Source organism: Octopus sinensis, linkage group LG26 (assembly GCF_006345805.1).
Source record: "Octopus sinensis linkage group LG26, ASM634580v1, whole genome shotgun sequence".
Taxonomy (NCBI): Eukaryota; Metazoa; Mollusca; class Cephalopoda; order Octopoda; family Octopodidae; genus Octopus; species Octopus sinensis.
Window position 1 is genome coordinate 926526 of NC_043022.1, and position 26334 is coordinate 952859.

Here is a 26334-nt window from a genome sequence, read left to right on the forward strand (position 1 = left end):
GTGTACATTTATATGGATAAATAGCAGAGTCTGTAGCATACGCAGTTTTCTATACTTTGTCACAGCCTGCTTCTTTACTTTTTAAGTGTGTCTGTTTATATATATATATATCGAGATAATTTACGAAGAAAACAACAAAAGACGAAGACAGGTGGTGTACAAGACAAACAGATGTATTAGTATAACGCTCAGGAATAGAAAAAGTCTTTTACGTTTCGAGCCTACGCTCTTCTACAGAAAGGGACACAGAAAAAACAAGGAGAGAAAAATATGTGTGTGTGTGTGTGTGTGTGTGTATATATATATATATATATATATATATATATATATATATGAAAACAATTGCAGCGTGGAAGGTGTTTGTAAGACATTTAAGAAACACACAAAAGCCGTTTGATTCACTTCAACATTTAAGTTTAATTTGTCAAAATATTTTCGTCCCTTTAAGACCACGACCTGTTCACTGATGCAGCACGGATTTTTGTCAGTGAAGAGGTCGCGGTCTTAAAGCAATGAAGATATTTTGACAAATTAAACTTAAATGTTGAAGTGAATCGAATGGCTTTTGTGTGTTTCTTAAATGGCTTACAAACACCTTCCACGCTGCAATTGTTTTCGTTTCAGCACACAATCAAATCACTTGCTATGCAAGTACATCTCCGTAATATATATATATATATTATATATATATATATATATATATATATATATATATATATATATACACATATTATATATATCGTCCAACCCATACTAGCATGGAAAGCGGACGTTAAACGATGATGATGATATATGTATGTATGTATGTGTAAATGTGCATGTGTCTTTCTGAATAAACATACACTAACACATATACACTCCTGACCTGGCAATTGTGAGCCAAATACCCCAACTGCTAAGCTGTGCACCTTCACTGTGGAGATATGCAAATAAATAAAAACAGTTTGACATTCTCTGTGTGTGTGTGTACGCACGTGCATGCATGTTTGTGTTAAATTTTCATCCTCGTCGTCATTGTATGGTGAACAATTCAACCCCAGGATTTTTTTTTAAACCTAGTACTTATTCTGTTGGTCTCTTTTGCTGAATCGCTAAGTTACAGGGATGGAAACCCACTAACACTGGTTGCCAAATGATGATGGGAGATAAACACAGACACAAAGAAACACACACACACACACATCATCCGTCCCCCAACAAACCAATCTCTTCTCTTTCTCGCATTTCCTTCTTCATTCACTATGCCTAGCTCTCACTCCCCAATCCTGTCCTCACGTCCCTGTTTCTCTGTATCATTGCTATCCAGTAGCCCCTCCAACTCTATATATACTCAGATCTTTCACCACTTACTTGCACTCTTTCATCGCACTCCCTTCGCAATATCCTGTTACTTATATTAAGGCATATGAACCTCAAGGCTATGCCCTGGCATTTGCCACCATCTCTCTCTCTCTCTCTCTTCCTTTACTCAACCATCTCATTTATACTCTGATCCTCATTCCTTGTGAGTATGCCTGGCATTTTACCACCATCTCCATCCTGCAGTCTCCCACTCTCTCTTTCCTTCTCCTGCACTTCCCTCAGGTTGAGCAACCATGTATTTCCTTTGTGGAAGCACACCTGTTTCTGTTTTCATTCCTGGTCTTTTTCTCTCCAGCCAGGTAACCTTGTACTCCCTCTACAGCAAAACACCTGTATCTGTCTCCCTATAACCTTTTCATCACCACTAACTCCAATGCCTCCTCCCTTCTTAAAAGTTTTTGTCTTGCAAGTACTTGGTAAACCTGTCAGTGCAGGCACCACTTGAAAGCATGCAGTCCACACTGTAAAGTGGTTGGTGTTAGGAAGGGCATCCAGCTGTAAAAACCTTGCCAAAACTTACCTCACCTGTGCTTGTGCCATGAAAAAAGCACTTAGTCCACTCTGCTGAGTGGCTGGTGTTAGGAAGGGCATCCAGGAGTTAAAATCCTGCCAAAACAGTCACAGAAGTCCGGTGCAGGCCTTGGCCTGGATTGCACTTATGGTACCATTCCACCCATGCTAGCATGGAACATGTATGTTATATGATAATGATGATGATGATGATATATATTATAATGGAGGAGGCTCATAAGGGGTTTAGCCTTATGGCATATCTTCAGACCCCAAACACTGCTGGCCTAAGACCTCTTCAAAATGCCTTGCTATAAAGGTAAACATTAGGTGATTATCTCCCTTCACCATTGGCCATCACCAGAGATGGTGACCACAAGATGGTGGCACGGCTGAAGCTTGATGGCCAATGGCAAAGAGAGATAATCACCTAATGTTTACCTTTATAGCAAGGCATTTCCTCCTCCATATTTCGAAGAGGTCTTAGACCAGCAGTGTTTGAGTTCTGAAGATACACCGTAAGGCTAAACCCCTTATGAGCGAGAAACCCAGGGTAACCCCATAAACCACCAACCTTCCACTAGAATATTAACTTAGATTGTGCGTCTCCTGCAGATTTATGTATGTATGCATGTGTGTGTGTGTGTGTGTGGATATATGGGAGACCACCTTCGGTTATGAATGACTGTAAGATTGCATCTAGAAAGTTACCCTCCAAGGTACATGTCCAGGCAAGGTTGTTTATGGAAGACCAGCAGTCGCCCATGCATACCAGCCTCCTCTCTCCACACCATTGATGTTATCCAAGGGAAAGGCAAAGGTCAATACAGCTTGACACCAGTGATGTCGCAACTCATTTCTACAGCTGAGTGAACTGGAGCAACGTGAAATAAAGTGTTTTGCTCAAGAACACAACACGCAACCTGGTCCAGGAATCGAACTCACAACCTCGCGATCGTAAGCTCGACGCTCTAACCATTGAGCCATGCACCTTCACATATATATATATATATATATCATGCAATCACGTAACCAACCAGGCTATCAGATGTTGTTACACATCGCTGGTCACAATGCACTTTGCATTGTTTTAGCCTTCAAATGATGCCACCCTGCTGGCTAAGCAAGCAGGCCAACAGAAGAAAGACTGAGAGAAAGTTGCAGCGAAAGAGTACAGCAGGGATCGCCACCACCCCCTACTGGAGCCCTGCGGAGCTTTAGGTGTTTTCGCTCAATAAACACTCACAACGCCCGGTCTGAGAATCGAAACTGCGATCCTACAACCGTAAGTCCACTGCCCTAACCACTGGGCCATTGCGCCTCCACATATATATATATATAACCCCTGAACTGGTTAACTTCTCTGTGGCTAAGTTGTCATGCCTCCTACATTTGGCCCCTTTTATCTACAAGTGTTCAACACTTTCTTTAATTAATTCTAAATCCTAAATTGTTTCTCCCTGATTTTATGTTGTTTTGTTTCATGCGTGTTTTTTTTTTTCTTTCTAAGCAGTTTTACCCATAATCCCCTCAAGTGTAACGATTGGCTGCCGCAGTTATAACAAGGCCTTGTACCCCTACCTCAGTGAACTGTACCGCAGAAGACTGAAAGTCGGACCTGAAAAGGAGAGACATCGCTCAGAATGGATCAACTGGTGAGATTCTGTTACTTGGCTGTTGTTGTTTATAGAAGGGATGGGGTTGTGTAGTGGCTGCGTGGTTAACATGTTTACTTCATAGTCATAAGGTTCTGAGTTCGATCCCACAGATATTTCCTATCATGACTTTAGATCAGTGGTTCTCAACTGGGGTCCACATGGCCCTTGAATGGGGTACCATGTAAGATTTTGTTGTTAAAATTTATATGAAATAAATTGGCTATAATTCTACAATACACAAAATATTTTTAACAATTTTTTTTATAAGGCGCAGGAGTGGCTGTGTGGTAAGTAGCTTGTTTACCAACCACATGGTTCCGGGTTCAGTCCCACTGCATGGAACCTTGGGCAAGTGTCTTCTACTATAGCCTCGGGCCAACCAAAGTGGATTTGGTAGATGGAAACTGAAAGAAGCCCGTCGTATATATTGTATATATATATGCGTGTGTGTGTTTGTGTGAGTGTGTGTCCCTAGCATCGCTTGACAACTGATGCTGGTGTGTTTATGTCCCCATCACTTAGCGGTTCGGGAAAAGAGACCGATAGAATAAGTACTGGGCTTACAAAGAATAAGTCCCGGGGTCGATTTGCTCGACTAAAGGTGGTGCTCCACCATGGACGCAATCAAATGACTGAAAAGAGTAAGAGTAAGGCAGCGAGCTGGCAGAAACGTTAGCACACTGGGCGAAGTGCTCAGCAGTATTTTGTCTGTCTATGATTTGAGTTCAAATTTTGCTGAGGTCGACTTTGCATAGGCGTAGGTGTGGCTGTGTGGTAAGTAGCTTGCTTACCAACCACATGGTTCTGGGTTCAGTCCCACTACATGGCACCTTGGGCAAGTGTCTTCTGCTATAGCCTCAGGCCGACCAAAGCCTTGTGAGTGGATTTGGTTGACGGAAACTGAAAGAAGCCACTCCTACGCCTATGACTGCCTTTACTTCTTGAGTCCATTCTGACCTAAGCTGGTGCCACATATAAAGCACCCATTACACTCTGTAAAGTGGTTGATGTTAGGAAAGGCATCTGGCTATAGAAACTATGCCAGAATAGACAATTGGGGCCTGGTGCAGCCCTTCAGCTTGCCAGCTCCTATCAAACTGTCCAACCCATGCCTGTATGGAAAAAAAGATGTTAACCCTTTAGTATTTAAACCGGCCATATCTGGCCAAAATATTTAATCTGTTTTATGTTCAAACTGACCAGATCCAGGCTCTCACACCTACCCTACAATGTTATTCTACATTAAGTAATTACACCATCAAGATCTTGAAGATATGAGATAATGCATGATTAATTCAAATCAATGGGAATCAATAGGCATTATGTTTGATAGAATAATCAGAACACTAAAGGGTTAAATAATAATAAAGATGATGATGATTTTGGTGGTGCTGAAGAAGAAGATAAAACAAGTAAACTATTTGGGTCAGATGTGGCTTGTTTAAATGCTAAAAGGTTAAAGGAGGAAGAAATTATTAATGAGTTGCTGGAAGTTGTCCAATGTGTGATGGAATCTGGTGCCAAACGCCACAACAAGTAAGCTTAATGCAATAATATCCGGCTGATTAGCTGTTAGCCACCAGTAACACTTGCTGTTTATCATTGTACTGACTGACATTATAGATATGGTTGTTAGTGAAGGAGCATGGCTTCGTGCTTAAGGTATTCAGCTCATGATTGGAAGGGCATGAGTTCAATTCTCAGCAGGGTATTGTGTCCTTGAGCAAGACACTTTATTTTACACAGCTCCAGTCTACTCAGCTGGCAAAAATGAATTGTACCTGTAATTCAAAAGGGCCGGCCTTTTCACCTTCTGTGTCATGCTGATCCTCCTTGAACTACGTTAAGGGTACATGTGTCTGTGGAGTACTCAGCCACTTGCACATTAATTTCATGAGCAGGCTGTTCCATTGATCGGAACGCCAGTTAGATATGGTTGTTTGTTATGATAATAACAATGAAAGCGATGATGAAGATGAAGCAGGTCAGGCTGTAAGACTGGTGCTGACGAGTTCAGATGTAATCAAAGGAGTTGAGTAACGTCACATCATGATGGAACAAGAGGTAATAAATCATTGTCGAGTACCATAGGCGTAGGAGTGGCTGTGTGGTAAGTAGCTTGCTTATGAACCACATGGTTCTGGGTTCAGTCCCACTGCGTGGGGCAAGCGTCTTCTACTATAGCCTCGGGCCGACCAAATCCTTGTGAGTGGATTTCGTAGACGGAAACTGAAAGAAGCCCATCGTATATATGTGTGATGGCTGTGTGGTTAGGGAGCTTGCTTCCTAGCTACATTGTTTCGGGTTCAGTCCCACTGTGTGGCACTTTGGGTAGATGTCTTCCGCTATAGCCCCGAGCTGACCGGAGCTTTGTGATTGAATTCGGTAGGCGGAAGTTACTGCCGTGTGTGTATGTGTGCGTGTAGGTGCTTGTGCCTCTCCGAAAGAGGGAGAGGGATATATGTGTTTGTTCCCCCAACATCACTTGACAACCAATGCTGGTGTGTTTACGTCCCCGTCACTTAGCGGTTCGGCAAAAGAGACTGATAGAATAAGTACTTGGCTTACAAAGAATACGTCCTGGGGTCGATTTGCTCGACTAAAGGCGGTGCCCCAGCATGGCCACAGTCAGATGACTGAAACAAGTAAAATTATGCAGGATACAAGCTGTGCAAGATCACTTGGTTGAAATACTTGGAAAAAGCTTATCAAGAATGGAAATTATCAAAGTAATTAAGACTGAATCTGAAAGTCCTGGGAGTCTTCGACTATATTAAGTTCCCCAAGTTCAAGTTCATCATCAGATGTAGTCCCAGGAATTTTTTGAAGGGAGGGCACATGGTCAGAAGGGAATACAGTTCCAGGAGCAAAAGGGTGTAATAACACTATTGAGAAGGGCTCACTTCTTTTCTCGAGTGGGGTACATGCCCTTGATCATTGGGTCCGCTCCTCATCATCTTCATTGTTTGACATTCACTTTTTATGCTGTATATTATTGTCCTAGGACTCATAGGGCCCAGTAACCCTTTTTCTATGATGTATACGTGACTGAAGTCACAACATTCCTCCTAAAAGGGAATCCAGTCTGTTGCATGGTTACTCATATACAGCTGAGCGGACTGCAGCAACATGAAATGGAGTGTTTTGCTCAAGAATACAAAGCACTGCCTGGTCAGGGAATTGAAACCACGATCTTGTAATTGTGAGTGCAACACCACAACCACTTCGCCATGGGTCTTCGCCAGAGAGAATTGACTGAGGTAGATTTTCCAACGGGGCAAATACTTTTCCTGGTACCAACCCGAACCTGTTTCCAAGCAGGGAAATTACCCTCAATTCGACTGAACAATGAACACCCATGGTCAGACCACAAGCTTCTTTTGTTTACAAAAATCACTTCACATCTCAAAAATCCCAGACATGTTTTCTCCGTTGACAGCAAACATATGACTCTACCAGTATTAATAGATGAATGGAGCCTGGTGCAGTCATCCGGTTCGCCAGTCCTCAGTCAATCCCTCCAACCCATGCCAGCATGGAAGGCAGACGTTAAACAATGATGATGATGAGGAGGAGGAGGAATCACAAAAAAACATGCACGTGCTCAAACACACACACACATCTTTTACTTGTTTTGGTCATCAGCTGTGGCCATGCTGGGGTACCGTCTAGAAGAATTTTAGTCTAACGAATCATGCTCAGTACTTATTGTTGGTCCCTTTTGCCAAACCACTAAGTGATAGGGATGTAAACGCACCAACACCAGTTGTCAAGCAGTGATAGTGGTGGACAAACACTCGCATGCACACACACACAACGGGCTTCTTTTGGTTTCTATCTACCAAATCTACTGACAAGCCGGAGGTTTAGGTAGAAGACTCTTACCCAAGGTTTTGCACAGTGGGACTGAACCCCAAACCATGTAGTTGAAACACAAACTTCTTATCACCCAGGCATGCCTATATATCTAGATTATATCCATCCCACACACGTACACACATGCATGCTTTCAGGTTTACGTCTGCTTCATGGCACCTTGAGTAAACGTCTTCTGTCAGTGACCTGAGCCAACCAAGATCACGTGGGTGGATTTGGTGAACAGACACTGAAAGACGCCTAACTTGTGTGGGTGTGTTAGTATCTCCTTGCTTTGACATGAGGCGGTGGTTGTGAGCAAGTGACGCTGTCGTGCAGGTGATGTCAGTCGTTTTCGGTCTGCTGTGGAAACGTGTCTGACCATGGAGAAAACTATTTACCTTACCTGGAAACAGGTGAGGTTTAACAACAGGAAGGGCCTCCAGGTATAAAAAACCTGCTTCAACGAATTCCATCTGACCCATGCAAGTATGGAAAAGTGGATGTTAATACAATGATGATGATGATGACGATGGAATAAATTTCAATTTAAAATGATTTTCACAACTTTGTGTGTTAGTAAAATGAGTAGACAACTCATTAATTTATTAATTAAATTTAAATTTATTTCAAGAAATTAATTTAAGTCAATTTATTGAATTCAACAGCTTTGGTAATAATCATGCATTATCTCATAACTTTGAGACTTTGATGATGTCATCATCATTTAATGCCCATTGTCCACGCTGGCATGGGTTGGATGGTTTGACTGGAGCTGATAAGCTGCGGGGCTGCACCAGACTCCAGTCTGATTTGGCATGGTTTCTACAGCTGGATGCCCTTCCTAATGCCAACCACTCCAAGAGTGTAGTGGGTGCTTTTATGTGCCAGCAATGGGGGGGGACAAACACAGACACACAAACATATACATATATATGTACATATGTATATATATGTGTGTGTGTATATATATATACATATATATATATATATATATATATATATGACAGGCTTCTTTCAGTTTCCATCTACCAAATCCACTCACAAGGTTTTGGTCAGCCTGAGACTTATAGTAAGACACTTGCTAGAGGTGCCACGCAGTGGGACTGAACTCAGAGCCATGTGGTTGTGAAGCAAGTTTCTTACTACACAACCACGCCTGCGCCTATATATATATATATATATATATGGCTTTTATTTTTTCCTCTTATTTTCCCTTCCTGTAACCAAACCATTTTTTACGGATTCTTATAAATGGTACAGTATGACTTACTTCCCTTGAGCTATAGAAACATTTGCTATCTTTCTCAATCTGTCCTTGATGATGCACACACGCATGGACAAGCACCGTTGTTTTTAACGTCCACTTTTCCATGCTTGCATGGGTTAGAAGGAATTTGCTGTGGCAAATTTTCTACTGACGGATGCCCTTCCTGTCGCCAACGCTCACCTGTTTCCAAGTAAAGTGATGTTTCCCCAGATCCAGATAGGTTTTTCACAGGACACCACTTTCATGATGGTAACACTCATTTACAAGGGGACAGACACACACACACACATACATGTGGTAAGGAGCTTGCTGCCCAACCACACGGTTTAGGGTTCAGTCCTACTGGGTAGCACCTTGGGCCGACCAGAGCCTTGTGATTGTATTTCACAGACGGAAACTGAGAGAATCCCATTGTGTGTATTTGTATATATATATATATATATATATATCATTGCTATTATGCAAAAAATATCACAAGTGCAAAACATTTCTTTTTCAGAAAATGAAGTAATAGTCTTACCATTCCATAGCAAAACCATTGTATTCAACTAAAGGTGGTGCTCCATTATGGCCGCAGTCAAATGACTGAAACAAATAAAAGAATACATCATCATCATCATCATCATAACAGTATCCAAAAAGTGGCTGCTGGGACCAAGAGCTCCGTATGTTTGATAAGTGCTAACACATGAAACTCTTGGCTCTTAAGTCACTCTATTGCTTCAGCTCATCATATGGACATTCTTTTATATTTTGCTCTTTTACTGGTTTCAGTCATTTGACTGTGGCCATGCTGGAGCACTGCCTTTGGGGTGTTTATGTTATGGGGAACATAAACACCCCAACATTTATTGTCGAGTGATGGTAGGGGGACAAATACAAACGCATGTACATACATATATATATATATATACGATGAGCTTCTTTCAGTTTCCCTGTACCAAATCCACTCACAAGGCTTTGGTCAGACGAAGGATATAGAAGACACTTGCCCAAGGTGCCACACAATGTGACTGAACCTGGAACCATGTGGTTGAGAAGCAAGCTTCTTACCACACAGCCACTCCTGCACCTGTGTGTTTCTACAAAAGTTTTGTTTTCCCCATCAAGCATCTTCCTAATCAGCTAAAAAGGACCAATCAATAGTTTTTCCCCAGTATATTTACAATTTGGGTTTTAATTGGGTTAAATATCCAATTTTGGACATCTGACCTTAGAACTTACAAACCTTTGCTTTTCATAGAATGTAACATGTTTTTTTTTTAATTCCATTTATTCCTTTAGGAATTATGATGCAGAAATTTATGCTTTTGGCAAAAGACTGGGAGAAGAGTTCAGTGAAAACACACTGCGGATTATATTCACAGATAAGTAAGTCTGATTTACATTATTTACATTCGACAGATATTTGTCCTCATCTTGTCTGTAAATACGTTTCAGCTGATATACCCTCCAGCCTTCTTCAGGTGTTTTGGGGAAATTTCGAACCTGAGTTCTCATTCCTAAGGTAGTTTTTGATGTTATCATTGTTATTATTGTTGTTGTTCAGGTCACTACTCGTAATTTGGGGGTTAGTGGCCCGTGCTCTTAACCACTACGCCATATGCCCGTGGGCATATCAAAAAATGCCTTAGGAGTAATACCATCGAAAAATACCTTAGGAATGAGAACCCAGGTCTGAAATTTCCCCAAGACACCTGAAGAAGGCTGGAGGGTATATCAGCCGAAACGTTGTGTTAAGAAACAAGATGAGGACAAATATCCATCAAATGTAAATAATGGACATAATTCCTCATCTCTTAAATATAGAACTGTAAGTCTGATGCAGTTTTGCATATATGTGTGTTCTTTTATCTGTTTCTTTCGTTGGACTGTGGTCAAGCTGGAGTAATCACTTTGAAAAGAATTAGTCCAGCAAATCGACAGCAGTGCTTACTACTAAGCCTATTACTTATTCAATCAGTCTTTTGCTAAGTTATAGAGATGTAAACAAACCAACATTGGTTGTCAAGCAACAGGTAGGACAAACACGAAGACAATACACGCACAAACATTAATATATATATATATATATATATATATATATATATATATATATATATATATATATATATCGTGGCCAATGCCAGTATTTCGTAATTGGCACCTGTGGTGGTGCCATGTAAAAAGCACCCACTACACTCTTGGAGTGGTTGATGTTAGAAAGGGCATCCAGCCAGAGAAACTGTACCAAATCAGATTGGAACCTTGTGCAGCTTACCAGTTTTCAGTCAACCCATCCAACCCATGCTTTAAAACAAAATCTGAGGGGTGCCTCACTCCCAGTGGTCTTATGCTGGACACTGACCTGGATCTGAGGGCCCATGCTTTTAGCTAGGTTTGAACTTACAACCTCTATGTATATCAATAGCTTCCATGTCTAAACTGTTATTATTCTTATTTTAAATTTCTCTTTCCCAGGTCCTACATCGAGAAGGACAAGGCTCGGCGCCAAGAGCTGGGCGTTGACCAAGATGTTGTTGCTCTTGAATTGGTTGACAATGGAGAAATGGCAGCAGAAGGTTAGTGCATTGTGGGTGTGTGTGCATGCTTGTACACGCATGTATAGGTATGTATATGTGTGTGTGAGTGTTTATATATATATGTGTGTGTATGTATATATGTGTGTATATATATGTGTGTGTGAGTGTGTATATATGTATTTATATATATGTGTGTGTGCGTTGACCGCGTGTGTGTCGTTGGCGATTTTCTTTCTCCATCTTCCCTTCCTTGGATCTTTCCTTTTTCTATGTTTCTGACAAAGAGTTCCACTCAAAACGTTAAACCCTCCTTCTTCCTTTCCTTCCCTGAGCGTCTAATAATACTATACTTGTTCCCTTGTCCTCGCGTTGTGTTTTCTCTTTGAGTTTTCATGTTTGGATTAACTATATATATACACTACCATTAAAAACCCGTCGTTGCCGGGTCATAGTACTAGTGCATGTATATATGTGTATATATTACATGTACATCTATATATATACATCTACACATAAAATACAAAATACAAAGTTATATCTTGATATCGCTAGTGATAATAATACTCAAAATATATAACAGACTGGAATTGTTAGCCCGTCTCTTGTAATTTCGATCAATTGGATCTTGTCCTCCCTCTTGTATAGAAGTGTGGCTACAATCCAGCCTACCTCTACTTCTGATGGGGGGGGGGGGGGGCATTTAAAACTTCTTTCTGGGACGTCCTACGTCCTAGATATAAAGGTAAAATAAAATATTTCCACTTTGCAAGTTCGAGTCGAGTACTCCCTGGCATGCTCCGTTGACTCGAACCTTGCTTCTATTGTGGCGAATTTACTGCCTCTGATTAGATATTTTTCATAGTTGCACCAAGACACTTTTCGAACGTGCTTTCCTCCTTGTGTTCAAATCTTTTTTCTCTACATTGTATACTTTATAGACAATAGTCTTTTCTTTAATTTAATTTTTTATTATCCATCTGGACTATTCCATTTCTGCACGCTAATTTTATTTTTAATTTATTCCCATTCATGTGAAACCACTTATTCAAGTTCAAGTCATTGATGCAATTTTATACCAATTACTATTTTTACTTTTATGTTACGATTATATGATACTTTAGTTTGATTTTAATTATTACTTACTACATATAATTCAATTGTTATTATTATTTTTATTGTTAAACTATCTGACATAAAATAGAGAAATGTTTTTGTTTTACTTTTAACACGTGAAATAGTGGAGAAGATATGATATTGCTATGGGCTCGCTCTAGGCAAGAAGTTGAACTTTTTTTTTACCCATGAAACTACATGGACCCTAAGTAAGGCATGTGTAAAATTTGAATGAAATTGGTTGTGTAGTTCTCAAGTTTTAGGGAAACACACAGACAGACACACACACATTCTCAGTTTTATATATATAATGATATATATATGTGTGTATATGTATATATCATCATCATCATCGTTTAACGTCCGCTTTCCATGCTGGCATGGGTTGGACGATTTGACTGAAGTCTGGCGAAACCAGATGGCTTTTCCATTCTTCCCAAACATCAGACTAATACACCTGCTTGTTCTTCTTTCACCTGTCTTGGTCTTTTGCTTTCTGTAAATTTGAACTACACACACACACACACACACATACACAAGCTTCTTTCATTTTCCGCCTAACAGATCCACTCACAAAGCTTTGGTTGGCATGGGGCTGTACAAGAAAACACTTGCGCTAGGTGCCACACGGTGAGACTGAACTCAGAACAACGTGGTTGGGAAGCAGGCTTCTTAGCTCATCCTATATATATATTAGGCACGTGCCATCAGTAATTACTCATGGTAGGCAGTTGGTGACGTTTATGCGGTAAAACATGCAAAAAAATAAATGAAAAACAGCTTTGTGACTGAGTTGAAGGCAGATTTACTTCTGCCTTTATAGCATGCAAAGAAAACGTTGTTGTAGGAATGTACGCAGCATGTGTACTACAACATTGCTATGCCTAGCTTAAATACTGAGATTGAAAGGCAGGTGGCAAATTATGCCTTCCTAACCTATAAAAAAAATTAAATATTTTGCATTTTATGCATAGTAATCAGTGTAACCTTCATAATTTTATTGAATTAGGTGCATATTTTGCCATAAAAGGGAAATGTTGCTATTGATCTATTTTATTCAGAGTAGGCACTGCCTACCTTGCCTACCTAGGCATAACGTCCCTGATAAATATATATATATGTATATGAACAATAACATTTATTACATGTTGGAGAAATTGAATGATGACGATGACAACGATGATGATAGGTGTGGTTGTTGTGATGCTTTCTAAAGATTCTTTATCTCTTTACCTTTCCAGGTAATTTAATTGCAAGCAGATATATCAAGGCCTTCTTACGATTCTCATATCCAGCAATGTTTGAAGAAGGAATCTGGTAAGGGCAACCTTGTTATTCTTCTAGGTTATTCCTCATGGAAAGGATATATAGTAATAACTTATACAGATTATAGAGTTGTGTAGTAATTTACAGAGATCGAGTTCTGTATGTGTGTACATGCATATACACATACATATATATATGTGTATGTATATATATATATATATATATATATTCTTTTATTGTTTTATTTGTATCGATCATTTGACTGCAGACATGCTGGAGCACTGCCTTTTAGTTGAAGAAATTGACTCCAGGACTTATTCTTTGTAAGCCTAGTACCTATTCTATCGGCCTCTTTTACCAAACTACTAAGTTACAAGGATGTAAACACACCAACATCAGTTGTCACCCCTAACCTTAACCATGGACAGACACAGACACAAAGACATACGTAAATATATACATATAAATGTATGACAGGCTTCTTTCAGTTTCCATCAACAAAATCCACTCACAAGGCTTTGGTTGGCCCAAGACTATAGACACTTGCCCAAGGTACCATGCAGTGGGACTGAACCCAGAGCCATGAGGTTGGGAAGCAAGCTTCTTACCACACAGCCACGTACATATAAGATATATATATAGTGCATGAGTGTACTGTTCATTTGTTGGTGGGACCAGCAAAAGACATATTCACTGTCCGGTGAGAGACGAATGTAATTTAATGGTTGCAAATGTTATACGTGAGCTACTTCAAGTTTCATGCTCAGCCAGTGCAGTTTGTCAATAGGCTTGTATAGTGTACTGTGCATAAAAGGCCCAGGGATAACATAATCAACTGAGAAAAAAAAGAGACCTGGCCACAGTTCGAGAGATTGAAAGATTTGATAGAAAAATCAATCTCCTTCAAATCCTACCCTACCGTCAAGCTTTACTTTTTTTAGAAACACACATTGTATTATGTAGTCCCAGATACACTTAACCCAAACAGAAAGACTGGATAGGCAGAAGCGTCAGCACGCCGGGCGAAATGCTTGGCGGTATTTTGTCGGCTGCTACGTTCTGAGTTCAAATTCCGCCGAGGTCGACTTTTACCTTTCATCCTTTCGGGGTCGATTAAATAAGTACCAGTTACGCACTGAGGTCGATATAATCGACTTAATCCATTTGTCTGTCCTTGTTTTTCCCCCCTGTGTGTAGCCCCTTATAGGGTAGTAAAAGAAATAAGAAAGACTGGATAGATATGCTGGAAGCCCTTTAATCATAAATCTCAATCAATCTTGCTCTGTCTTTGATCATAAGTCTGCTCAGTCAGCACTGAAATGTCTTTTGATCATAATTCCTGCCAGTCAGCACCGGAATGCTTTTGTTGTCAAGCCTACTCACACAGGACTGACTGACCTAGGATTAAACAATAGGCATGAATACAGTAGTGGAACAAACAAATCTAAAGACTTGACGTTTTGTGACGATGGACTACTATTAATAATGATACTATTGGTGTGAAAATAATAATAATAATAATAATAAGTGGGGGAGCATCATGGCCATCTGTTGAAATGGATTCTTGGAGGTTTGGATAATTCACCTTTGGAAACATGAGTGGTTCATTCAACATCCTTAAACAATCCTTATTTAGGGACCTTTTGAGCGGGATGGGCTACTCAACCTGAAGAAAATTCTAACAGGGCCCCACCTGCAAGTTCATGTGCTGTTTATCTTGATATGAGATCACCATGTTGCGCACATATGGTTGTGATGCATGTGCCTGGTGTACTCTTATCAGACGGGTAGTCAAGATGGGTATACTGGGCTTCGTATATTTTACCCCAGTGTCACTTTGATGGCATGCACTGCTCTCTCACTCAATAATAATAATAATAATAATGGTTTCAAATTTTGGCACAAAGCCAGAAATGTCAGGGTAGTGAGATGAGTCAAATACACTGACCCCAGTATGCAACTGGTACTCGTTTTATTGACACCAAAAGGATGGAAGGCAAAGTCGATCTCAGCGGAATTTGAACTCAGAACGTAAAAACCAATGAAATGCTGCTAACCACTTTGATCAGCATACTAACAATTCTGCCAGCTTGCCACTATAGTAATAATAATAAATATTTTGACAAACACATAACAAAAACACCAGGGCTAACAAATATATAGAAAATAGCACTACTAGGCCCTGCACACATCCTATGTAAAACACTTTCACTACAGCGAAAATAAGAGCATCACAGCACATACCCAAGGCACTCTCGACTTTGTTTATCAGTGGAAGCATGTTATAAAAGTAAGACTTCTGAATAATAATAATAATAATAATTATAATAAATATTCAGACAAATACCTAACAAAAACTCCAAGTATATATAACATAAAGAAAATAGTACTACTAGGCACTGTGCACATCCTAAGTAAAACACTTTCAATACAGTAAAAATAAGAGCACCACAACAAACCACAGCACATACCCAAGGTACACAGAGCTGAGCTTGGTAATGCATTGAAAAATCATGTGATAAAGATAATAATAGTAGTTTCAAATTTTTGCCCAAAGCCAGCAATTTTATGGGGTGGGGGTCTAAGTCAGCACTGTCAACCCCAGTGTTTAACTCGTACTTATTTTATTGACCCCTAAATGGTGAAAGCAGAATTTGAACTCACAACAGTTGGAAGAAAAACTGCCAAGCAATTTTGTCCAATGCAGCGACAACATCAACAACAACCTTTCTGTCCTGTTAGTTCTTTGGTTTATTTTCGTCCATGCTGGAGCTGTTTCTTTATTTGTTTATTGTTCCATTTCTTTTCCAGTGCCGTCCATGACTTCTTGATGTCTGAGGATATCCTGGCTTCGACCGGTTTACACATAGGAATGAAGGATCTCATTTTGACAGCCGTGAGTTACCTCCCTTCTCTTCTGCTCGCTTCTTTCTTTTGAGGCAGTTGATTTCCTCACCTGCAACGCTTTCTTTTCTTTTGTTTTCTTTTTAATTCTGACAAGGTGAGAATGTATTTTCCGTTGGACTCAACAGGATTTATTGGTACAGACGTGGCTGTGTGGTTAAGAAGCTTGCTTCCCAGCCACACGTGCTGGAGTTCGCTTCCACTGCACAGCACCTCAGGCAAATGTCTTCTATTTTAGCCCTGAGACAACCAAAAACCTTGTGAATGGATTTGACAGACACAGTCAGAAAGAAACCTTTTGTGTATGTGTTTGGTTGCAAAGACGTGTGACTTAGTGGTTAGGGTGTTCGACTGATGATGTGAATTCAATTCTTGGTGGATTGTTGTGACCTTGAGCAAGACACTTTACTTCTCGTCGCTCCAGTCCACTCAGCTGGTGAAGATCAGTTGTACTTATAATTCAAAGACCCAGCCTTGTCGCATTCTGTGTCACAGTGAATCTTTCTGTAATCTGCATTAAGAGCACTTGCACATTAATTCCCTGAGCAGGCTGTTCTGTTGATCAGATCAGCTGGAGCCCTCGTCATCCTAACCGATAAAGTTCCAGTGTGTTAATGCCTCTTTGTCTTGACATCAGGGAGCATATAACAGACTGAATCCCTTGGATGTCAGCAGTATAAAGCTACCATGTTTTGTGAGCTCAGATGTAAAACTGCCCAGAGCAGACAGATCTACTGGGGAACTGATATTTTTGTGGGGAAAGCGACCACAAAGTGCTCAACATGGAATTTACTGAAGGGCATCCAGCTGTAAAAACCATCCCAAATCTGACCTCGCCTGTGCGAGTGCTGCGTAAAAAGCACTCAGCCCACTCTACGGAGTTGTTGCCGTTAGGATGGACATCCAGTTGTAAAAACCATACCAAAACACACTCAGAAGCATGGCGCAGGCCCCTGCCTGGCCAGCTCCTGTCAGACCATCCAACCCATGCCAGCATGGAAGGAGGACGTTAAACAATGATGATGATGATGGTATATATATATATATATATATATATATATATATATATATATACATATGATGGACTCTCCCATCAAAGATGACATATGAGTGTTCAGTTTTTGCCTAACGACTCAAATGATTGGTTTATAGTAATTAATTGTTCGTGTCACACATTAGCTCAGTCCTTCCGTCGAATCAACGTTGTCTGAACAGATGCACAGTGTACCTTGCATCAGGTGTCAAAGTGATCGCCAAGCAATGTGAGATGAAGTGTTTTGCTCAAAAACACAATGCACCGCCCAGTCTAGGAACTGAAATCATGAACTAACAACTTTGCATCCACTACCCTAACCACTAAGCCATGCATCCTTATATATATATATATATATATATGTATACTAGCAGTATTGCTCGGGTTTGTAAGGGAAATAATTATATAAGCATTTTTAGAGATGTAAAGTATAATAGCCATCTCAATATGGCTAACCACAAAGGGGGAGGGGTGTTACTGTAGCTTTTTACGTTCTGAGATTTAATAATAAATTTTAGAGAGTTACTTCCCTTATATATGTCAAAAATGGATTAAAAATGGGAAAAATTGATGGTAAATTTTTTTTTAAATCGTAGACTCATCGTAGACGCGCGCTAATACCCAGACGGTCTCGATATGAATCACGACTATAAGATACCCGGTTTTGGTTAAACTGCACCACAAAATGTGGGAGTAGTTAGGAATCTAAATCGTAGGAGACAGACACACAACCTCACTTTTATATATAAAGATTTCCTCTATTTACATAATATTGAGGTCTCTTTCTTTCTTTTGTTATCTTACTGTTTTTACCAATATACATATATATATATATATATATAAATATATATATAGTTACAGAGATGTACTTGCATAGCAAGTGACTTGATCTGAGATCGTGTGCTGGAACGAAAACAGTTGCAGCGACCTGTTAGCACGATATTTTTGTCAGTGAACAGGTCGCGGTCTCAAAGCGAGGAAAATATTTTGGCAAATTAAATTTAAATGTTGAAGTGAATCTAACGGTTTTTGTGTGTTTCTTAAATGGCTTACAAACACCTTCCACGCTGCAATATATATATACACACATATATATATATGTATGTATGTATGTGTGTATATGTGTATGCATGTATGTGTGTGTGTGTGTGTGTGCGTGTCTGTGCTTGTGATTGTCCTCCACCACTGCTTGACAACGAATGTTGGTTTGTTTACATCCCTGTCACCTAGTGGTTTGACAAAGGAAACAGATAGAATAAGTACAATGCTTACAAAAATAAAACTGGAGTTGATTCATTAAACTACAATTCTTCAAGGCATTGCCCCAGCATGGCCACAGACCAATGGCTGGAAAAAGCAGAAGAATAAAAGAATACATTCTCTGCTTTGGTCTTATGTTCAAGGCATGAGAAAGCTTGAGTTTACATGAGAAGGCCTAACTGACCTGGTAGAAACAGCAGCCAAATCTCTCTCAAATCATACCTTACTGTCTTATGTATGTATATATATATGAGCCAATGAGGGGGACCTCTACATGGTAGCTAGACCTGGTAGAAATAGCAGCCAAATTTCCCCCAAATCACACCTTACTGTCTTATCTATGTATATATGTATGTATGAGCCTATGAGGGAGACCCCTACATGGCAGCTAGACATGGTAGAAATAGCAGCCAAATCTCCCTCAAATCACACCTTACTGTCTTATGTATGTATATATATATATATACAAGCCACTACGGTTATTTAATGTAAAGTCTTCCTCAAATCACTCTCGCTATTTACTCTCTTCCAAGAACATTTTCACTCACTCTTATCTCTTAGCTTGCCATACATTTTACTCATGTATCTATCAGCGTGATAGACAGAAACAAATATTACATCGCCATCGCCATCGCATTCTATTGTCTACCTGTCAACACACACACACAGAATTACTTTCATTTTATTCGTTGCACACTGTGTGTGTGCGTGTGGTGTAAACCACATTAAGAAAAGCATTTGACATACACACCAGAATGTGAGTTTTCTGTAAATTTTGCTTAATTGGAGTTTAAATTTCAAAAACTGGACCTGGCATGACCCGATGCATTCTACTCTTAAAAATGCTAGGTAAATTGTAATTGAAGAAATCCTATATTGTAGATTTCTATAACTGACAAAGGGAGGCAGATAAAATCTGCCTTTTATAATAAGATATATATATATATATATGTAGTTCAGATTTACAGAAAACAAAAGATGAAGACAGATGAGGGAACAGCAAGCAGGTGTATTAGTTTGACACTTGAGGAAAAACAGAAAAGTCTTTGATGTTTCGAGCCTATGCTCTTAAACAGAAAGGATTGAGAGGGTACAAAATGGGGTGAGAATGAAAAAGAAAAAACAGAAAGAAAAAAATGTGTAGGGATTAATGGTTTAACATAATGAAATGACCAAAGGAAAGAGGCTGAGTGAAAGGGGGATAATAATGGTGATCCAGCTGAACTAAGGTGCACAAGCATGTGAGTGTGCATGTGAATGTATGTGTGGGCAAGCTTAAAATTATGTGCGCCTTTGTGTGTGTGTGTGTGTGGAAGTATGTGTGTCTATGTGTATAAGTAACCCCGTGTATGCTTTTTGTGGAGTGATATGCGCTTCGTGTAGTTGTGTGCGTGTGCTTTTGGACGTGTGTATGTGTGTCAGGCTGTATATAGTATGTGTGAGAGGCTTTTGTGTGTGTCTGTATGTGAAAATGCTTGGGCCTGTGTGTGTGTGTGAGTAGTATGGGAGCTTATGTGTGTATGTGTAAGTAACCAAGTGCATGCATTGGGTGGAGTGATGTGTTTCATGTATTTGTGCATATAGACGTGTGTGTGTGTGAGGCTATTATGTGTGTAGCAGTTGATGTGTGCCTGTCTGAGTGGTGTGTGCATGTGTGTCAGTGCATGTTTGTGTGTGGGGATGTGCATAATGGTGTGTGGTATGAGTACTGAGTTACGGTTGTGTGGATACAGAACTCAACTTTGTTATGACGTACACTGCAGGTTCGGGTTCTTTGTCTTGTACACATCTCTCTCTCTCTCTCTCCACAAACACACACACACACACCCTACACATCACCTCATCATTTTCTCATCTGTCTACTGGTTTATTATACAGCTACTCCCCACCTTTTCTCTATGTACAAACACCACCCCCTCCTACCTAAGCTATTTCTTTTACCTCTCATCATTCATCATTGTTCGACCGTGGTCGAGACAATGGAATTTACCATGCTACGCCAGACTTCACGGTCCATCATAGCATTACGGAGGTCCTGTTGCTGGATGCCTGTATCCCTGGAGATTACATCAGGGTAGGAGAGTGTGCGCCCTCTGGTGTTGCGAGTAGATGGCTTCCAGAGGAGAAGAGTAGAAATTACTTCTTTTTCAGCTCTACAACAATGTCCAGCAAACTGGACTCTCCTACCTTTCACAAGAGATGACACAGGTGGTAGTTTCCCATATATTTGCATTTTGGTTGGATGGCGCTTCCACGAGAGATTTGAGCTCTCATAAGGAGGCGAGTGTAGGTTCCATCCAACCGCCTCTCAAGCTTTTTGATAATGTCCAGGTTTCTGAGCCATATAGTAGAATGGTTCGACTGTGGCTTTGAAGATTTCAAGTTTGAAGTCTCTACTTAGATTTGATGACCAGATCTTATGCATGTCATTACAGGATGACCAGGCCATACCCTTTCTAGTTAGAAAGTCTTTTCCAGTCTTTCCCCCACAAAAAAAAATATTTAAAATATACCTTTTACCATTGGCCACAGCCCCATCCTTGTTCATTACTCTCTCCATCCACCAATACCCCCATCTCTAACCATCTGTTACTTTCCTCTCATACCCTTATGAACTTATCCACCAAGCCTTCCTAATTCTCTTTCCATATTCTCTCTTATTCTCACCTTGACATTACCCTCTGACACCTCATCACCAACATTTCTTCCTGCTTTCCAGCTACTACCACCCACTTTTATATAATGTCGGTCAGCCATATATCTTTTCCGTCTTTCAGAATACGAGTACACACTCAAAATATCTACGATTTTTCCTTTTTTGTTTTCCTCACTTCATGAGTATCAAATTAATACTAATTCACTATTTATTTTTTTACCTGTCTTTGTGGTGTATTTTTTCTCACATTTGCACTATATCTCATCTACAGCAACACACCTGTGTCTATCCTTCTCAACAACTGGAGTGAAACCACTTCCTCTTTCTCAATTACACTCCTCCAATTCAGTCAAGGTGGCTTTTTCCTTTTCTTTATTTTTATTTTTCTTGATCTTACAAGTGCCTGCTTCGCTCTGCTTCACAGTCTTGCTTGATGGGGCAGGAGACATCTTTTCATAGAACCAAATAGTGCTCTCCATCACTGACGATCCCAAGACGACGATGTCAAGCCTCTGGAGATCTTCCCCAATTACATCCAATCATCTGGTGCAGGGCCTGCCTCGAGGCCTCTCCCTGCCTGCAGCTGCTGCATCAAATGAGAGTAAAGCCCTGGTAGGATGATCGAGCAGGAAAGGGAGGACATGTCCGCACCAGCGCATGCAACAGATGACCACAAGGTGGTAAGGCTGGGGCAGGCATGCACGCAATTCTTTGTTGTGTCATACACAAAAAACAAAGCACCCAGTACACACTGCTAAGTGGGTTGGCGTTAATGAGGAAGGGCAGCAAAAAGAATGGTTGTGGTGGTGGTGGTGGCAGCAATTGTTGCTGTCATTTGTGACATGAGCTTGTATGTAAATGTAAAACTGAATGAGGAGAGGAAATACAATGCTTGGAGTATTTGATATGCTTGGGCGATTATGAAAGTGAGAAGGCAACAGTAAAGCTATCTCTTGTTGAGTATATCGTTGTCTTCTATAAATAAAATATGCACTTTGTTGCTGGCTATCTTCTTACATGTGTGTTTATATTTATCAGATACCGAAACTAGACACCGTATTTTGCAGCAGATAGGACGCACCCTAAAATTAATGTGAAATACGCGGAGGGGAAATGTAATTTATACATAGGAGGAATTTCCGGCTTTTTTCTGTAGGGCAGATGGACATGTGGAGTATCACAAAGGAGGTTAGCCCAAGTAAGGCTTAGGCAAACAGCCAAAATAAGTGTTAGGAGAAAGAAATAAGGGTTAGTGACATGCTAAGGGGCATGGTGGAGGTCACAGGGGTGGTGTGGTCTGAATAGCTTATATCATTGTTTGTTGACAAAACAGAACAATTGTACAGTGACTGGTTACTGTGTCATCCACACCTGTACATCCTGGTAAAATACTGGGTATTATACCGGATTTCCTATGGTTTCACTGTTTTTTTATTGCATCAGCCTTCAGCGCTTGGCCTGAGGCTGACCTTGTTGCAGGGCAGGTCACTTACTCACTAAACCTTACTTTTTATTACTGTCGAGTTCCTTTATGTTGTCTCATCCCTCTCTGTTAGGAGGCACAAGCACTTTCACACACAGGAACACGTGCGGTGGTCACCTCCACCTACCAAATTCAATTACAAAGCTTTGGTTGGCAGAAGACACTTGCCCAAGGTGCTATGCAGTGGGATTGAACCTGAAACCACCATGTAGCTGGGAAGCAAGCTTCCTAACCACACAGCCATGTGTATTTTAAATTATTTGGCACACATTTTTTGGCCATACCCACAATGAACCATCTTACAAACAATAACTCTGAGCACCTTTTCAAACTCCACCCGTCTAACACCCGTGGACATATTTACAAAGTCAGAAAACAGCACAGCTCCCAGGACTTTAGTTGTGTGTGTGTATTAAAGAAAACAAAAATAAAACAAAAATGATAGGGTGTTGGCGACTGGAATTTCTGTCAAAGAGACATGGTTAAACAAAGTTGTCCATCATTTCCCTTTCTCTCTTTTATTATTACTCCCACTGCCACCATCATCAACTCTCCCTAAATTTCTTTGTCCTTTTTTCTCTCCCTCTCTTTTCCTTTCTCTCTTTCTGTCTGTCTTCGCCACCACCCTCACTGTCTCTATGCCTGCTATTATTCTCACCCCAGCATGTGGAATAGTAGAATCGTCGACGAGAGGGGGTGGAGGTCAACGTGTGACACACTGACACACAGAAATTAGTTTTCACATTCATTATATTAGATATATGTGTGCGTATATGTATATATGTGTGTGTATGTGTATATATATGCATGTATATACATGTATTTGTCTCGCCATTGCTTGACAATTGGTGCAGGTTTGTTTATGTCTCTGTAACTTACTGGTTCAGCAAAAAGAGACCAATAAAATAAGTAGCAAGCTTCAAAAAATAAGATTTTAAAAAATTAAGTCTTGGGGTTGATTTGTTTAGGTAAACCCTTCAAAGCAGTGCCCCAGCATGGCCACAGTCCAATGACTGAAGCAAATAAAAGTATAAAAAGCAAATGATATTAATCAACTGTAAACTGGCAGAATCGTTAGCACGCCGGGCGAAATGCGTAGCTGTATTTCGTCTGCCGTTATGTTCTGAGTTCAAATTCCGCCGAGGTCGACTTTGCCTTTCATCCTTTCGGGGTCGATTAAATGAGTACCAGTTACGCACTGGGATCAATATAATCAACTTGATCCGTTTGTCTGTCCTTGTTTGTCCTCTCTGTGTTTAGCCCCTTGTGGGTAGTAAAGAAATAGATATTAATCAACTGTTTAAGTTGTTAAGAGGAGTGGATTTTAGTTTCTTAATTGTAATTTGAGAGAGGCAAAGAGACCGGGGACAGCCGAGCGGGTTGATTGATGGGACACGTGACTCTGCTGTAATTGCATTCCTGAAGTAACGTGTCCTCTTAGTAATACAAACATTAGCATAATTAATGTAGTGAACACCGTAACTTTAATTATGGTTATATTCGTTATGAGGAGAGATAAGCTTTGTCATACAATGACTAATTAAACTAAGTACAAGGAGGGGGGGGGGAGACAAGGATGAAATGCAAACCTTTTTTTGAAATGGATAAACACCAAATGCCCTGTTAATTTATCATCATCATCATTTAATGTCCATTTTCCAAGATGGCATGGTTTGGACGGTTTGACAGGAATTGGCATGGTTTGGATGGTTTGACAGGAGCGTCTTGCTCGCAATAATAATAATATATTAGGTACAGGGCATGAAATTTGGGAGAGGGGGATACTCAATTACATCGACACCAGTACGCAACTGGTACTAATTTATCAACCCCGAAAGGATGAAAGATAAAATCAACCTCAGCAGAATTTGAACTCAGAACGTAATGGCAGACAAAATACTGCTAGGCATTTGGCCTGGCATGCTAACATTTCTGCCAGCTCGCTGCCTTAAAGGTAGTAATTATTTCTTAATACACACAGAAATACATATATATGACAGGCTTCTTTCAGTTTCCGTCTACCAAATCCACTCACAAGGCATTGGTCAGCCCCAGGCTATAGTAGAAGACACTTGCCCAAGGTGCCATGCAGTGGGACTGAACCTGGAACCACGTGGTTAGGAAACAATTACCTTACCACACAGCCATACCTGCACCTATATCATCATCATCATCACCGTTTAACGTCCGTTTTCCATGCTGGCATGGGTTGGACGGTTTGACAGGAAACTGGCAAACCAGGAGGCTGCACCAGTCTCCAATCTGATCTGGCATTGTTTCTACAGCTGGATGCCCTTCCTAACCCCAACCACTCCAAGAGTGTAGTAGATGCTTTTTACGTGCCACCGGCACAGGAGCCAGTTGGGTTGGCACTGGCAGCAACCCACGCATGAATGGTGCTTATTGTGTGGCACTGGCATCGACCACAACTACAATTTCCATTTGATTGAGATTCTGATTTTAATGGACATTTAATGTTACTCGACTCAGTAGGTTTCCTCAAGCACAGGTACTTTTGAAGTTGGCTGGTTATGCGACACTGGTATAGGCCAGGTCTTCTCAATCACAGCATATCTCCAGAGGTCTCAGCCTCTTATGATTGCCTCTGTGAGGCCCAACATCTGAAGGTCATGTGCTTCACCACCTCATCCCATGTCTTCCTTCATATATACATACATATATATTTATTCGAGCGAGGTCATTGCCAGTGCCACTGGACTGTCTCCTGTGCAGTTGGCACATAAAAAACACCATTTGTGCGTGGCCGTTGCTAGTACCTATTTCTTTACTACCCACAAGGGGACAAACAAGGACAGACAAACGGATTAAGTCGATTATATCGACCCCAGTGCGTAACTAGTACTTATTTAATCGACCCCGAAAGGATGAAAGGCAAAGTCGACCTCGGCAGAATTTGAACTCAGAACGTAGCAGCAGACGAAATACCGCTAAGCATTACGCCCGGCGTGCTAACGTTTCTGCCAGTTCGCCACCTTAGCCTACCGCCTGACTGGCCCTCATGCAAGTGACATGTGAAAGCACCCACTACACTCTTGGATTGGTTGGCGTTAGAAAGGGCATCCAGCTGTAGAAACTCTGCCAGATCAAGATTGGAGCCTGGTGCTGCCATCTGGTTCGCCAGTCCTTAGTCAAATCGTCCAACCCATGATAGCATGGAAAGTGGATGTTAAACGATGATGATGATGATATATATATATATATCATCATCATCATCGTTTAGCATCCGCTTTCCATGCTAGCATGGGTTGGACGGTTCAACTGGGGTCTGGGAAGCCAGAAGGCTGCACCAGGCCCAGGTTGATCTGGCAATGTTTCTACGGCTGGATGCCCTTCCTAACGCCAACCACTCCGTGAGTGTAGTGGGTTCTTTTTACACGCCACCGGCACAGGTGCCAGACGAGGCTGGCAAACGGCCACGATC

At 40.7% G+C, this 26334-nt stretch overlaps 1 protein-coding gene and 1 long non-coding RNA gene across 2 annotated transcripts in view; one reads left to right on the plus strand and one right to left on the minus strand.

Annotated features, from left to right (window-relative positions):
- LOC115224879 (39S ribosomal protein L44, mitochondrial) overlaps nucleotides 1-26334 on the plus strand; it is a 46415-nt gene that overhangs the window by 2623 nt on the left and 17458 nt on the right. Inside the window, exons 2-6 of the mRNA XM_029795832.2 lie at nucleotides 3386-3527; nucleotides 9940-10026; nucleotides 11116-11216; nucleotides 13532-13607; nucleotides 16368-16452. Of these exons, the coding sequence (XP_029651692.2) occupies nucleotides 3386-3527; nucleotides 9940-10026; nucleotides 11116-11216; nucleotides 13532-13607; nucleotides 16368-16452 (491 nt within the window). The remainder of the gene's footprint in view (nucleotides 1-3385; nucleotides 3528-9939; nucleotides 10027-11115; nucleotides 11217-13531; nucleotides 13608-16367; nucleotides 16453-26334) is intronic.
- LOC118767975 lies at nucleotides 1758-17369 on the minus strand. The gene is made up of 2 exons (XR_005003896.1): nucleotides 17278-17369; nucleotides 1758-1867 (listed from the first exon to the last, which is right to left on the minus strand). It is a non-coding gene; the product is annotated as an uncharacterized LOC118767975 (long non-coding RNA).